The sequence below is a fragment of the Ambystoma mexicanum genome, chromosome 12 (genome assembly GCF_040938575.1).
Source record: "Ambystoma mexicanum isolate Mex_15411 chromosome 12, UKY_AmexF1_1, whole genome shotgun sequence".
Classification (NCBI taxonomy): domain Eukaryota; kingdom Metazoa; phylum Chordata; class Amphibia; order Caudata; family Ambystomatidae; genus Ambystoma; species Ambystoma mexicanum.
The window spans coordinates 1,227,556,213-1,227,572,861 of record NC_090936.1 but is presented as its reverse complement, the minus strand read 5'-3'; the positions used below and the strand labels follow the sequence as shown (position 1 = coordinate 1,227,572,861).

General features: G+C 47.3%; 1 protein-coding gene across 2 annotated transcripts in view; it reads right to left on the bottom strand.

Moving 5' to 3' along the window:
• Positions 1–6,048: 6,048 nt before the first annotated feature.
• Positions 6,049–16,649, bottom strand: part of ALDH1L2 (aldehyde dehydrogenase 1 family member L2) — an 836,174-nt gene continuing 825,573 nt past the window's right edge. For both annotated transcript variants that reach the window (XM_069629899.1, XM_069629898.1), the window contains exon 23: positions 6,049–7,751. In XM_069629899.1, the coding sequence (XP_069486000.1) occupies positions 7,696–7,751 (56 nt within the window). In that variant the 3' untranslated portion in view covers positions 6,049–7,695. The remainder of the gene's footprint in view (positions 7,752–16,649) is intronic.

The window sequence follows — 16,649 nt, the reverse complement described above, 5'->3', positions numbered from 1 at the left end:
TTGTGAATCATGGATTCCGTCCACGTTTTTTAAGGGGAGTGGTGTCGGAAGCGGTGGAGGTTCCGGATGTTGAGAACAGGTTGAGAGCAATGGGACAGAAACTGAAGCGGGCAGTATGAACACTGAAAAGAAGTAAATTGAGTTATAAGAAATTTGCAGATAGAAAACGCAGGGAGGCTCCAGAATATCAGGTGGGGGATAAGGTGTGGTTGTCTACCAAGAATCTAGTATTGAAAGGGAGGAACAAGTTTAGTCCCCGTTATATTGGACCCTTTGAGATAGAAAAGGTTTAGTCACCAGTTACCGTTAATTTGAAATTGCCACCGGGTTGGAAGGTGCACCCTACCTTTCATGTTAATTTGCTAAAGGTTTGTAGAGGGGACACAAGGATTCGTGAGGTTCCTTGTCTGGCATTTTCTGAGGATGAAAATTAATATGAGGTGCAAGCCATTTTAGACTCCTGGGTGGTTCGAGGACAACTGTAATATTTGGTGGATTGGAGGGGTTATGGGCCAGAGGAGAGGTCTTGGGAGAAGAGTGAGAATATACATGCCCCTAGATTGCTTAGACGGTTCCATCGTTTACAGCCAAGTAACCCAGGCCCTGGGACAGGGCTTTACGGAGGGGGTACTGTCAGGGTTCCTCACTTTCCACACCATACTGTCAGGGGTACATGCTGCAGTTTGTGTTTCAAGCATTCCTTCTGGAGGTGTACAAGGGGAGGTCTGTCTAAGGTCTAAGATGGTTCTGGGTGGTTGTATTGGGCTGGGAGAATTTTTTCTTAATGTTCTTTCTTCAGGAAGCCTTTGTTTCCCCAGAGGATGTAGGCTCAGTTCTACAGCATTGAATGGCTAAGGCTGGCTGTGATGCAGTTTGGAATTCTTTGTTGGATTCTAAACTGCCTTTCATTTTAGTTTAATTCAGAGCAGGTCGTAGCCTTTTTAAGCTCCTGTAAATAAAGTGTTAAAACTCTCCATATTTTATTAGCATTTTTTTAAAGCGCTCACTCAGCCCTGGGGCATCGAGGCGCTGTTACAGAATTTGTTTTTGTTGTTGTCTTAGTTGCATATTTATAACACGCTTAAATACCCAGAGGTTTCTATGGGCGGACCCGAGGATCGAACCTGTGTTGCTTCATGTCTTGCTTCCAAGGCGAGCACGTTGACACTGAGCCAACCTACCGGGCCAAGAAATCCCGGGATACATAGAAGTCAGTAGTCTTATTCAATGTTAAGTAATCTATGAAAAACAACCAGAAAAAATATTTGAGAAGGTTCAGGCAGCAGTTTTCACTGCAAGCAGTTCCCAGGAAGAAGAGATCAGTCTGCTGAGACTGAAGACAAGACAAAGATAACTGCAGTTTGATTCCTATTCTAAAGTTTTCAGTAGACCATATCTCAAGAAAGAAAAAAATTGATATTTGTTTCCGTAGAATTTTGGCAAGTAAAGAAAATTTGAGCGCAGCGTTAACGCTGTGGAGTGTACATAGAATGTTAAAGGGTCAAATAAGCACTGCGTAGGAAACCAGGAACAGGAACGGCGGCAGTTGAATGGAAATCTGCGCGTGTAATAAATACTCACAGTGGCATACGGTCAGTCCGCGTTGCGTAAGACTAATCTAAACAAGCTAAGTGTTCTAACAGCTAACCTTTAGAAGTGGCGTATTGTGTTTTCGTCCGGAGTCCGAGAGCGAGAGTTTCCCGTTGGGCGCGCACTAGGGGAAGGGACCTTTCAACATCGCGTGCGCGTCTCGCTTTGCGTTCGGTTACAGTTTGACCGAAAGTAATCTGAAGCTGTTAGACTTGACGCATACAGCTGGCGGAGCAGCGACAGACATTTTTCCTTCATTTGAAGTTCTCGTCCGCACTGCAGACAGCAAGCAGAGTTCTGCAGTGAACCTTAAGCAGACTTGATTCAGTAGCGCAAGACAGCGCAACATTGGTAGCTGTAAATAAGTTAGAAAAAATATTCGTAAAATGAACTGAGGCAGTAGTTTAAAAGAATATTTTCTCATTTTTAAACAAAGACACAAGTAGTTTATCTTCAAAGCAAGGAGCAGCAGAAGAGCAACCAGTCTGTAATCCAGTAGCATGTGTTCTACATGAATAGAGAAAGCATCAGTGTAATCTGCCAGAGACAATTCACAAGCCTATCAGCCTGAAAGCATAGGCAGCAGGTATTGAGGGGAGTTTTGGGTTCAAAATAGTTATTAGAGCTAAGGTAGCAGTACACTGGAGTGAGTAACTTGTTTGCAATTTATTATAGGTCTTCTACAGAGGAGTCCTATCAAGAAGAGATCAGGAGTCAAGGGCAGTAGAAGATTCTGCATTTGTTATTTTCTCCACTTCGCCTTCCGCCTTGGGTTTGCCAGCTTGATAGTTGTTACTTGAGAGATTGTTGGGCCGGCAGGCTTAGGGGGTATGGTGGGCTATCGTCACTCCTGCAGGAAATTCGGGCTGACCTGACACGCTCCATGGGCTTTGAGCTCCCCCCTGATGACCGCCTTTATGGCATCCCACACTGTCGCGATCAGGGTTGGCCCCACTTCATTCTCCCGAAAATAGTTCCTGACGGGCTGTGCTATCCCATCCCGGACGGCCAAGTCACTAAGGATTGGGTCATATAGTTTCCACAAGGGCTTGGGGTGGGGGATGGGTCATGGATCCACACCGTTAGCCGTACTGGGGCATGGTCTGATAAGGGCTGCGTCCTCATCTCTATTTTGCCTACAAATGGCATCAACTGGGGGCTCGCCAGGAGCAAGTCTATGTGGGAGGAGGTGAGGTGAACATGAGAGAAGAACGCATAGTCCCGTGCTCCCTATGCCTCAGCCTCCAGACATCAACCACCCCCAGAGCCTTGAAGAGGTGTAGCAGCCCCAGCACAATTTTGTAGTCCCTCGGTTACAGCGGGTGGGTCCTATCCACAAGTGGGTCCGGTACCCCATTAAAGTACCCCCTATTACCATTTGGCCCTCGACAAAAGGAGCCAGCTCCGATTCCTGCGTCTGCAAGAATACCTCCTGCCTCTCGTTCGGGTCATAGACGGCAATCAGGGTGTACAGCTGCCCAAACAACATACCTTTGTCCCCCAAGTATCTTCCGTCTAGGCCTTGCTGGGTCTCCAGTTCCACAAATGGGACCCCTCTTGCAAGAACGATCGCTGTGCCCCCTTTCTTGGTGCCACAAGAGGCCATGAACTGCTTTGGAAAATGCTTACTTTGTAATCTGGTGAAGTCCTGGTGGGGTCAGGTGGGTATCCTGTAGGAATGCTATAGAATTGTTCAGGTCCACCAGTCGCTGTAGGACGGATCTTCGCCTAGACGTTGAGTTCAGGCCTTTAACATTGAGTGTTGTGAATTTCAGCATGTGGTGGGGGTAGGTGTTTGCTGCAAATTTGCATTCTCTGCTACGGAGGGAGGACCTTGGTGGGGATCATCCGCCATCTGGGTCTGTGACTCCTATGTGTGACCATGGGGTGCAGTGAGGCTTTGTGTCTCCTCCCCCCGCCCGTGGGGGGTGTCGACCTCTGTGGAGAGGAGTCACTGTTAGCCGCCTGCCACGTCTTCCCATAGGTCCTCCTCCTCCTCAAGGGAATTAATTGTCCTTGTGGTGTCAGCTTTGAAACACATTGTGTATAGGCGCTATATGAATAAACTATCATAGCTATGGAGAATTGCAGTGTGGCAGCAAAGATCCACCTGTGATGGATTTTCTTGTCTTGGAGAATGGTGGTCAGCAGTCTCAGGGCTCTTTTCTGCACGGTCACCATCGCCAGATCTTGGAAAATCTGTAGGGATGCCTCCTCATATACCATTTTCCCCTGCGAGCGGGCTGCAGCCATGGTGTCCTGCTTGCTTGTGAAAAAATGTACTCTTGTGATGACATCTGCCGCGGGGTTCACCGAGACAGGACTCCTCAGTCTATGTGTGCGGTCCAGCAGCAGGGTGGCACGTTTGTGGTATGGAAGAAGCATCTGAAAAACATTCCCCATGTATTCACCCAGGGCTTGGTCCGGTATCGAGGATGGGACCCCTTTGATGCGCAAATTATTTCTCTGCGCCCTTTTCTCCATGTCCTCCTGCTTCAATGTCATGGCTTCGCTCTCCCCCTCAAGGGACTAGGGCCTGCACTGAAGGTCTGCGAGCACCCCAGCCTGCTCCAATGCTCGGTCCTCCACCTCCCCAAGCCTCTGCTCTGCATCCACCACCCGGCCATCAAGGCGATCCAGCTTCGTTGCCAGCTCCGGCATGCAATCCCGGAATTCCGCCTTAATGTCCAACATAAAAGACTTGGGGCTTCATTAGACGCTTGGCGGTATGCCGGGATATTGCCAAAGCAAATAGCGTTACCGCAACTCGGTCCGGTACTATTAGTGCCAAGTTGCGGTAAGGCTGTAAGTCCACATTTTTTCAAGAGGGCATAGGACTCTATGGGACATGCTGGGCGTTATTACAGCGGCGCAATTTGAGCTGCAGTAATAGCGCCACAAATGGGCAGAAACCCGCAAGATTTTCCTCCACCTCAAAGCTGGAGGTAAAGCTGGGCAACTTTCCGCCTAACTCATAGTAGAGTGGACTGATAATGCGGCGGTAATAGCGTTACTGCCGCATTTTGCTGCTTCGCCCAACTTATGATGAGGCCAGATACCAGACGGGACCGGGAGCTTTCTCACCGCAGCTGCCCGGGTAGCAAATGGGCATATGGGCTGACTGTCTAATCTTCCTACACCTTCTTCACATAGGCTGCAAACTCGCTTGGAGACTGCAAGCAATTGTCAGAGCAGGCTTGGAGTGGGAGCCTTCACACCGCTGCTGCCCGGGGAGCCGATGGATGTGTCCCGAGATGCTGGCCCTAATTACGGGTCCGGCGGTAACAGTGCCAGTAAAACCGGCAGGTAACTGGCGGACCTGTAATTCCCATTTGAGTTCCATAGGACTCAATGGGAATGGGGACCATGGAAGCACCGGCACCGTTAACGGTGCCGGTGCTTCCATGAAGTCTGCGGGTGGGTGCCGTTTCGCCCACCAGGGCCGACGTGTACTTTGCCGGTCCGGAAACAAAAATGCCAGTGAGATTACCGGCACCGTCGCTTCCGGACTGGCAAAGTTGTAATGAGGGCCACTGTGTCCCTACCGGCACCTGAAGCCACATCTCATCGCTGGACCCCTGATTGCACGGCTCTGCCCGCTCTAGCGCTCACAGGTGGTCGCTTCTCAGGTCTGTGCCTGCCTCCCTGATGCTGCTGTCGGCTACTCGTGGACGCGTCTGCCTTCACTGATTCGGGTCACCGTAGGCGCGGCGGGCGCCATCTTTGCCCTTCGTGGTCGATGGTTCTGCCGGAGCCTCTGCAAGCCAAACACTGGGGCTGTAGGCTCAGGCGAGTTCCTGGGCATTTCCCCCAGGGTCCCGCTTCATGTCAGCCCACGAGTCGACATCTCACTGGTAATTGATCCCGGGCCTCACAAAGAGGCTCTCAATGGAGTGACCACATTGATGGCGCTTCAAGCCATGCCCTCAGGCTGAGTCTCTTTAAGGCGCATTTCCACAACCCCTCTACAACGAATCAGTGGATAGTGTAGGTTCCAACTAGGAAGTCCCAGAGGAAGGTTACATAGATACAGCGATTGCATTTAGGCCCTCACGGACAGCAAGATAGACCTATACAAGAGGGGTCAACAACCAATAAATACTAACGCGGGAAGTAAGGGACGCCTGAGTTAGGGAGGGTCTTGCTTCCTCTAGATTAGACAGAGAAGGATGGCACTAAGAGCTCTTTTCACAAAATGCAACAAAAACCCTTGTAATGGCTTTGGAGGTTGGTGTGTTACTGAGACCATCTGTGACAATAGAAAATGGCTAAGGTTTTTACCATAATAGAAATAATGAATCACTTACACAAGTGGGTGTTGAACTGGTGATGTAAATGTGAAAGACGCCAAACCTTCTGCCAAACCTTCTGTGCCATTTAAAGGCACAAGCACATCAATCACCTAAAGACAACAAATTATACAACATTGAGTAAATAAATACAATGCAGACATTTGAGGTCAGTATAATCTGATAATACATTTATTTATTCTTTGAACATGATGGTTATCAGAAAATACTAGTAACATGTACTCATAATTTAGCAGCTTCAGGGGAGACCAATCAAATGTATCATGTGGAGAGTCTTGAATACTCATAGCTGGAGTGCTTCTTTAACGGGAACATTTGGTTTCTTCCCCATGCTGTACATTTTAGATTTTAGAGCTTGAAGTTAAATCCTGATCAACATTGGAATTGGTCAGGAGAAAAGTTTCAATAGTTTCTTTTTTTAACTGAATGTGCGAGATGAATACACTTAAATTTCCTCAATGTTGAAAACGGACACATTTTTTCCACTGCCAAGTGTGAACAGTGACTGCTGCAGCCCAAATCATTTTAAAGGTGAGGTCAGTTGAAACTGTTCTGTTCCTCTTTGGGTTTTAGGGCATAGCTCCAAAGTGTTGAAAGGGATCCACATGGAAAGCCACGCCAGGCTCACTGTAATCATTCCCAGACTATCCTTGGTTAGGACTTTTCTAAATACTTCCCATGCGTGCAATGACCTAGGAACAAGGGTGACCAATTTACGATGGCCGCCAAGTGAAGAACGTTGCTTTGGTGAGCTCTGTAATTCTTCAGGAGGATGTACGGTAGCGTGTGCTTGCAATGCTAAGGGTGCCCAACTTACGATGGTGGCCTTGTGAAGAATGTTGCTTCGGTGAGCTGTGTAATTCTTCAGTAGGATGTACATTAGAGCGTGCTTGCAAGGCTAAGGACTGCTCAACTTACGATGGTGGCCAAGTGAAGAATGCTGCTTTGGTGAGCTCTGTAATTCTTCAGTAGGATGTACATTGGAGACCTGCTTGCAAGGTTACAGGACCGAACATTCTCTTTTGTTTAAAGTTCATGGTGCCCTTGATATTGATAATATCTTGGTGTCCTTGATAAAATAGTCACACATGCCAGGGTCTGTATTTTAACCTATCAACCTTTCAATTAAAAAAACGATCAGAAATCTCAGAACTTGGGCGAATTGTAGTCTACAGTAGCTCACCAGACATTTTCCAAAAGGTTTTGAGGGGCCTGGTCACATGTTCCACTTGAATGTTGTTTGGGTGCTGCCTGTTCCCTTCCTCACAGATCCTTATTGGGATGAAGGTAGAACACATGTTCAGTTGGTTCTGCACAGCAAGCATGATTTTACACCGATGTCCAGATTTGCCCGCAGCTATACAACGATCAGACTAAGTGCACTTTATTCCAAACGTTTACAACTTTTTCATGTCACAGCCAGTCTCTTGTATCAATGAGAAGTTGTTGCAAACACAGTTTTGAGGGTCAATGGAGAAACAGGCAACTGCTTAAGGTCCCGTTTTAACTTCCAACATTTCGGATGCATAGCGTGTTATCCCAAGACCATCGTATGACCAGTTGTGTTAAAAGATTTAAAATAATCATGCACAATTCTTAGTTCGACTTGATAAAAAATATGGAGGCACATGATTCGTGGCGATGGCTTGAAAACCAATCTATTTTGCAATTCTGCTTGGCCTTTTAGCAATCAGAATCCTGGCGGTGACATCAAGTGCTGACTGGAGTGAAAGGAAAACCTGTAGCCTTTCATCCAATGGTCCATGTGAGTCGATGAAGTGATCAAAGGGCCATCTCAATACTCCACAGTGACCGCCTTGGTTTTGAGGTATTCGTGCAGGGCATCCTCACCTAAAGAACACAAGAGAAACAAGTGTTGTCATGTGCTCTTTAATGATCTACAACTGTTGCTTGAATTACAGTACTTTGTTCAAATTGTACACAATATGTTTGCGGTTAATAACTCCAACATAATGTTCAGTTCCTTCAGACCGGTTTCTAAAACAATGCCAAAAATAGTTTCTACATATTTTTGGCAAACTTAATTCTTAAGTTCACTGACTTTTAGGATTAGGCTCCTCCACCCAGAGAAAATGGATATCCACCCAGGATTGTGCCACTCAAATCATTTACCTGCATTTTTCAAGTTCCTGGAAGATTAAGTCTTAGAATCTGGTACAAAAGTGGCATGACCGGTGTTGTGCCCGTTTAACACTTCTAGCATTTTTGCATCATTTTTGCAGGATGAGCTGGGGCATGGAACAGAATTCAGGTTTACACCTACCCCGGCTCTCAGACTGCAAAATCCAAAACCAGTGCCTTCCATAGGAATTTGTTGTAAATGCCTGCCCCCACAGCTCCAGAAAAGATTTGGGGGAGTAAAAATGTAAGTCGAATTCCCACTGAGAGTATTTTATATGCGAGTATAAATAAATTTTTAACTGGAAAACATATTTTTTTTTTAGTAATTCTTTGCACCTTCTTATTCATGCATAGTAAAAGATACATGTTTACTTCTTCCGGTCAGGCAGTGATAGTAGTAGTTTCTTCCTGTGGTACTACATGCACTACTGGTCCAAACATATCTTTGAACCTTTGAGGGTAAAAGCAGGGGCTCGAGGTTCTGCGTGCAGGTTTCCTATTTTTTGTTGGGTGTAATTGTACTCCCCATTTTTATTTTTTGTGAATATTTCCCTATTTTTAGAGAGTAAACGTAGCTGATACACCCCTTATCTAGGGCTGCCTGCCCCAGTGTAAAATGTGGGAGCCATTTGCACCTTTTTTACTACAAAGTTCCAAAAACGCTGGTTAACCTGTTTTTGCCAGATTTAACACTTTTCTTTTAGCAATTCGTAATGAAAATGAACAAAATTGCATGAAGGAGACCAAAGTGCCCGCCTGAAGTGCAAACAGGGGCGGTCCCCTTTACTGTATGGAATCGGCCAAAATGACCGAATCCAATTTACCTACCCCACCAAAAGACCTAATATACATACCACAAAAAGTTCGAACTACCAAAGTTTTTTTTTATGGTATGTATATTTTGGTGGGGTAGAGAAAAAAAAAAAAAAATAAGAAAAACTAACAGGCTGCAGTGGTGTCCACGGCAACCCCTGCTCACTATACTATACAGTGAGCGTGGTTGCGGGGGACACCCCTGCAGCTGACCCAAAAGAAAAATACAAAAAAAAGGACCCTGTGGCACGGAAGTAAAAGGGATCTGCCGTCGCAGGCACCAGGGAGACTGAAGGAAAGGTAAGTAAGGGGCTGGGGTGTGGGTGGGGTAGGAAGGGGGTTAGGGTTTGTTGAGATTTGGGGTTGTTTTACCTTAAATGACTGAATAGGAAATGTACAAACAATTTTGTAATATATACATTTCTCATTCGGTCATTTCTGTCGCGGTTACTTCTGCCGCGGTAAAACAACCCCAATTCCCCTGTATTGTATTGTATGCTAATTTATAGAGCGGGCAAAGACCCAGAGGCATCAAGGCGCTGAAGCAGCGAACTGCCAGAGAGGTAGGGTGAGCGTTCTCAAAACAAGCAAGTTTTCAGCTGCCTACGAAAGGGGGATAGATTCTGAATCCTAACATGTGGCGGAAGCACATTCCACAGCTGCGGGCCATTACTGAAAAGGATCTGCCACCCAGCCAGGTGTCCCGGAATCAGGGAACAGTCCGCAGAAACACCCGAGCAAAGGTCTCGCTTAGGTTGATAGAGAGCCAACCTTGACTGAAGAAACGAGGCCCCTGTGGCATGGATGGCCTGGTGAACAATATAAAAGGTTTTAAACTGTACCTGAGACTTAACTGGGAGCCAGTGAAGGCGTCGCAGAAGGTCTTGAGAGTGAGCAAATCTAGGGGCACTCAAGGCCAGCCTGGCAGCAGCGTTTTGTAGGATTTGGAGTCGCTGGAGTAAAGCCGCTAGTTGACCCTGATAAATGCCATTGCAATAGTCAACGGCACCCATAATGGCGACAGTGACAATTTTACTCCTAGCATTGCTCGGAAGGAATGGGAGCACCTTCCTCAGTACCCTAAGTTTAGCAGACCCGCCGCGCCATACTGCAGAGATCTGTGCCTCTCTGGAGCCAGACGGCATGATCTTGACGCCCAGGCTTTTTACTACGCTGGCAAGTTGGGGACAAGACCCCAGACAACTAGGCTAATAGTTTGGAATCCAACCGGTGGTCGACTTTCCGATAACAATATTTCTGACTTGTCACTGTTTAGTTTTAGCCAATTGTCAGACATCAATTGGCAGACAGCAGAAAAACAATCTTTCAGAAGGGTCGTGGGACTGAGTCGGAGCATTGAGACGAAAAAAGATTTGTGCATCGTCCGCATACATGTAAAAGTGAACACCGAAACTGGCAATCAGGCGAGCCAGAGCAGGCATATATAAATTAAAAAGCAGAGGGGAGAGTGCCGATCCCTGGGGGACTCTGAAGTCAACCACTGTGCACAGGGAAGTAAAAGGCGGAAGAGACGCCACCTGAAGGAGGAGAACCATTTCAGAGGTACTCCTGAGACATCGGCCTCCAGAAGACACTGCAGCAATCTTGGATGATCAACGGTATCGAAAGCTGCGGAGAGATCGAGTAGGGTGAGAGACACCATAACGGATTCAGTCCCCATCCCAGGGTGGAAACCCGCCTGAAAGGGGTGAAGGATGTCGTTGACCTCAAAATGAGTAGAGAGCTGGGGAGGAACAATGGCTTCCAACAGTTTGGACATAGCAGGGAGGAGGGATATAGGCCAATAGTTTTCGGCCATCTCAGTATCTAAATGGGGCTTCTTAAGCAGCGGGGAGACAACTGCGTGCTTCAGAGAGGGGCAATGAATCCCGTACTACAGGAGAATTGAAGAGCCTCAGTGATAGAGGGAATCCGATTCAGCACCGGATCCTGTAAAATATGCAGAGGAATCGGATCCATAGGAGAGGCCGACTTGAGTTTGAGAAGCGCCTCAGTAACCACGCTGTTTGAGATGGAGGCAACTGAAACAGGTTGGAACGACTAGAGGCCAGAAGAGAGAGAAAATCAATGGTCTTGGGCGTGATGCTTCACTCAGCACAAATGTTATCTCTAATAGTGCACATCTTATTTTGAAAAAAGCAGCTATGGGACTGCAGCGAGACTGAGCGCGAGAGGCCGCGGCGCAAGGTTGAGCAGGGATAGTGAGCTCTTTGGCTACTAGAAAGAGCTCCTTAGAGGAGCATCAAGAATTTGGTCAGCATAATGCTGAGATTTATCAGATTTAACCGCCTTTTGGTAATGATTTCTAACAGAAACATAAGCCAGTTTGGTTTCAAGGTTAGGTAATAGTTGCCATTTCCACTCGGAACGGCTGCAATTTTGTTTCAGTAGCCGCAGTGCTGGTGAATATCAAGGAGCAGAGGGAACACTGCACAAAGATCAAAGCTGAACTGGGGCTAGGGCATCTGCAGAATCGGTAAAAGCTGCGACCAAGACATTACAGGCATTCAAGCCATTGGTTTTGTGATGAGAAATGGACTCAGAAACAGCCTGGGAGAGCATGTCAATAGGGACCGTAGACCAGAAACTTTGTAATTTCAGAAGGGGAGGGGCTTAGGGTAAGCATGAGGTAGGTAGAACGGGATAAGGAAGTGATCAGACCATAGCATAGGCAATGGCTCAGAGACTTGCACTCCAGAGATGTTTGAAAAAATTAAATCCAGTTGATTGCCCCCAGTGTGAGTTGCTCCATGGTTGCTAAGGAAAAACCCAGAATCGATCAAAGCGGTAACAGGACCTTGTGAATGGGAGTCAAGGGGCGACTGAAGGTGTATTTCATCCATGAAATGTATATTTTACTCAAATTAAGCCCCATTGTATGTAAACATATTCACACCTTTTTGTGGATATCCTGAAAACCTCAGTGGGTTTTAACATAGTAGAGCAGCCCTGCTTTTGACTTCAAGGTTTGGTAGAGAGTGTCAATGAAGTGCTGTATACCTTTACATGTACATGGAAGTCATCTTGTGTCTCGGGAGCTAGGACACAGAGGCACACTTGAAATCATCACTTCATGGGTCCATGGAAAGGATAGGAAGTAGGACTCTCTTTCACCGAGGGACAGCAGTCCTGTTTTGGAGCCACACAGGAGCAAGATGTTTGAGACCCATCAACACTTTGAGGGGTGGCAGACAGCTTTCCGTGATTTGGAACAGATTGTATTTGATTGGTGATGTGCTGGAGGACAGATTAGTGCAACTGGAAACTGATCGATGGCTGTTGAGGTTGTGGTTACTGAAGATTCTAAGGTGTACGCAGAGAAAGGATGGGTGAGATGTGAGTCCTTTAGGGACTCAACAAGCGACTAGATGGGAAGGATTCCAGTCTCAGCTACTAAGTAGTTTGCCATGCATGAGGGGAACACGGGGTGGGAAGAGTCTTTGACACAGGATGATTTGATATGATATGATATGGCATTTGTAACGCGCCTATACACAAGTGTTTCAAGGCGCGACGAGGCAGGGAGGGGGGAACAAGGGGAGACAGACAAACGATCCTACTAGGCCAGGTGTCATTCAGATCGTGCAAGTGCATGGGTATGGGGGACGGGAAAAGTGCAAGGGGGAAAGGGAGAAGGGAAAGTGCAGTACAAAGTGATTAGTAAAATACAAGATAAATAATAAGGGCCAGTTGGTGGCAAGTGCAGGATAAGTGCAGACAAGTGCTGGGAAGGGGGACTGTAAGGATACAGAGACAGTCCCGCAGTGCAGGGGTTGCCAGGGAGGCAGTGAAGGGGAGAGTGATAGAAGGCTTTTAAAGTCTACGTTGTCAAGAGCTGTGTTGAGATTGAGAAGAGGCATAGAGCTCCATTTTAGGAAGCATGGAAGTCATCGCATTTGTAAAGAGAACCATTTTCTACTCTAAGCCTTTGTCGGAAACCAAAATCCTGCAAGTTGAGAAGGATGTGTTTGAAGCTAGTTGCTGGTGCTTAAAGACGGGCAGTGACTGCTAGAAGGTGGAGGTGATGATGATTTGACTGTGGTTTGCCAGAATGACTGTTTAATGAAGTGTGTGAAATGTGGCAAAGTCATTGGTGGAGGGGCAGGGAGGAGTGTTAGATTTGGAGACATGGGGTGAAGCCACCCAATATCGGAGGCGCCTCCTGCAGCTTAGGCAGGAGCTTGGTGACTGGTGCCTCCCCTAGTCTCCTGTCCTTCCTGTCTCTGTCACTGCGCTCTAAGCCATCCCTCCTGTCTTGCTACCTTCTCTTTTTCCTTCCTTTTGTTCTCTCAACTTGATCCCTTTTTGCACCCTCTTTTTCAATTCTCTTTCATCTTCCATCCTCCTTCACTTGTTCCTTCCTTACATGTTGTTCTGCTTGTGAGAAACCAGAAGGTGTCTCACCCGCTAGTCCCAGGGATCTGTCATCCAGGTGGCCAGGACAAGGCCATCGCTTTTGGATCCGGTTCCTGGGGGTGGACCAGTGCGGGAGGAGTGGGTACAGCATAGGAATAGGGAACGAGTGAATAGGGGAGGGGATGGCAATCCAGGGATGCAGGCACTAGTGGGCTAGTTCCAGGTAATTGTAGGAGCAACCCGGGGCTTAACATTAAAGGGGATTTAGTAGCAGCAGGCAGGAGCGGGGGAATACAGCAGGGGGGCTATACAGGGTGAGTGCTCGTTTGCACTGGCCACGAGGAGCGGCAAAGGGGAAGGGCTGTTATGAAGGGAGGGAGGGACAGAACAGCCCCCAGGTCTGGTATACAGGGAGAGGGAGCCAAAGAAAATATGTATGATATTTTATTTATAGCACGCCTATACTTTATATTTGGATTAAAGCGCTACATAAATAAAAATAAATACAAATACACAAGTGTTTCAAGGCGCGACGAGGTGGGGGAGGGGAACAAGAGGGAACAGGACAACAATCTTACTAGGCCCAGTGACATTGAGATTGTGCAAGTGCAACGGAGAGGGAGGGGGAGAAGTGCCAGGGGAAGGGGAGAAGGAGCAAGGGCAAGACATAGGATCAGACATTGAAACAAGAAGTGCGGCCAGCAGGTGGCAGTGCAAGGGTTAAGAGCAGAAAAACAGGTGATAGATAAGAGAACATATGGGGGAGTTGTAGGGATTCAGATACAGCCCCAAGTTCAGGGATGCCGGGGGGAGGGCGGTCAGGGGGGGTCAGTGTTAGGAAAGATTCTCTTTACTGCACCTTTCCTTCCATCTTTATGGAACCACCCAAATGTTTTGCTTTTATTTTTCAATCTGACCTGTACTTTTTTTTCAGTGCAGTGAAGCCTTAAGCTTCACTGCACTGGCCTTTGCTCACATGTTATGGGGAAACTGATATGTCCTTAAGGCTATCAGTACTGGGAAACAGTGTTTCCCTTAGTCTTGTGACTATGTTGCTACTTGTGGTTACTTTTGTATCACTTGTGGTAGCTTTTTCTCATTGCACAAAGCAGCTTACACTGCAGGGCAATGGGGTGCATTCTTGTTTTGCCCTAGACGAACACTCAGAGGATTTTATGGTTACTCTAGATGTGCTTGAAAGATGGGCTGGTGGCAGCACTTTTCCCCAATTTTTGGGGAATTTCGTTTTAGCTTAACCGCATTTAGCGCGTTTGGCTACTTACTGTGGCTACTGGTCAAAAAAATGGATGTGCCACAAGGTTTTTTGCCCATTCTTTTTGCATCTTGTTGTTTAGCCTTCTTCCTGGCCTCAGATTCCAGGAAGATCCTTATGAGGACTTCCAGTGCCCGGGAAAGCAGGAGCTTTTGGCGGGCTACTGGAGGGCTTTGTGTGTTTGCAGACAGGATGTGGGCTGGGTCAGTCTGACCATAATACACAGCCTGGTTTCTGTGTCTGAGTGGTATGCATGAGTGTTCCCACCAGTGGTCCTGATTGGACCACTGTGGGGTGTGTGTGTGGGCTAGTTCTGCCATTGGCTAGTGGGAGTTTCGACTCCTACCTGGCTTTTAGGATAAGAAGAGGGCCCCTGCATGCATTTCTCAGAGATCCTGGAAGAACCTGAAGGAGCCAAGTATCCGTCCAGCTGAGGAGACCGGCAAAGAAACCTGTAACCTGTCTAAAGGAGGCCTGGCAACCAACTTCTGCTACAGTCCTGGTGGAGCCCTGTCTGTGTTGTTATCTTCAGTAGGCCTGCAAAGGTGCTACGACCCCAGGAGTGGAGGGACCATCCATTCCTGAAGCCTACTCAGTGCCCAGCACAGAAACCATCTTCGGAAGTGCCTGGGAATCGTCCTGTGGCTGACCAGCTACGTTTTTGGGGTACCGGGTTATCTTCGTCGCCGTTCTGCCTAAAACTTGGCACACTGTCAGCTGCCACTGCAACGACATCCTCAGTGAAATTTCTGCGTCCTAGCTCCAAGGGGACCCGAGAAAGACCGAAAAGTCCGACCGCGGCTACTGAGTCCTGTTGCATCGCTGTTTACGGTGTGCACCGTCCGAAACCTGCTTTTCTGTCATGCCTCCAGTCCCGAGAAGGGTGCTGCATCGTTTGTTTTTGCATTTCTTCACCAAGAGTGCTTGCACCAGCAAAAGATCCTAACCGGAGAATCACTCGAACCTGCAACCCATGAAAATCGAGGATCACGGATTTCAGCGGGAAAAGCAAGCCCGGACACCCATCCTTTGTTCTGAAAACACTTGGCAAGATTCGGTGTGAGGGGGGTAAATTACTGCGCTTTTAACATACCCCTAGACTCCCATTATAAGTCAACGGACTTATAATAACCCTTATTCTAACACTATTGGCTTTGCCATTACTTGCCTTGGCAAGACTTCTGACTGTTGGGGGAAATTTTGGGCACTTGCCTACATTGACCCCTGACTCTAAGAATTCATCACTGGACTCCAGAGACCCTACCTACATTTTTTCCTGCATCCTAAATTCTGTGCAATTGTATCCTGAACAATAGGGCACAAGGCCCCAGACAACTTAGGGTTGGACAATATTAGTTAGGAATCATCTCTGTGTACCTTTTTGTGTGTGATACTCACCTATTAATTCCCTTGCAGGAGTATTGTGATTTGTATTATGCACTTGAACCTGTGACTATATATATGTATTTTAGTTTGATGGTATTGGTTAATAAGTCTACCTGCTTGTATACATTTTCTTAGTGTGTTTTGGCCATAATTAAATAACTGTATTTTTATACATCCTGTCTAAGTGCAATTTGTGACTCCCATTGTGTGACCTCATTGTGGACCCTTTACACTCTTACCCCTCTGAAGAACTTAGCCTAGACCGCCTGTCACTGCTACCTTAAACTGGTTTGGCTACAGCTTCCCAGAGTTGTCCCTGTCACAATATAGGTTAGTCTTCTATACATCTGTCCACCAGGCCAGAGTATAGAAAATCAGTCATAACTGGGAGGTCAGGAACCGGGGCCCATGGTTCAGAGGGTAGACAGGTAACCAGTGCAGTATCGGACAGGAGATCCGCAAGGTAGCGGAAGGGAGAAGGGAGAAGCAAAGAGGACAGTCTTGAGCTCCTTTCGGAAACGGAGATGATTCTGCTCAAGTTTCAGAGAGGCAGGGAGTCTGTTCCAAAGGGAGGCGACAGCCGAAGAGAGAGGTCTGCCCCCAACTCATTGCTTGGAATAGCGACTGACCCTCAATGAGTTGGAGGTGGAAGAGCGAAGTGCTTGAGTAGGAAGATACTTCAGAAGAGAAAGCTGGAGATATTTTGGTCTCAGGCCCCACTAGGCCTTGTGGACAATGCAAAGGGTCTTGAACTTGAT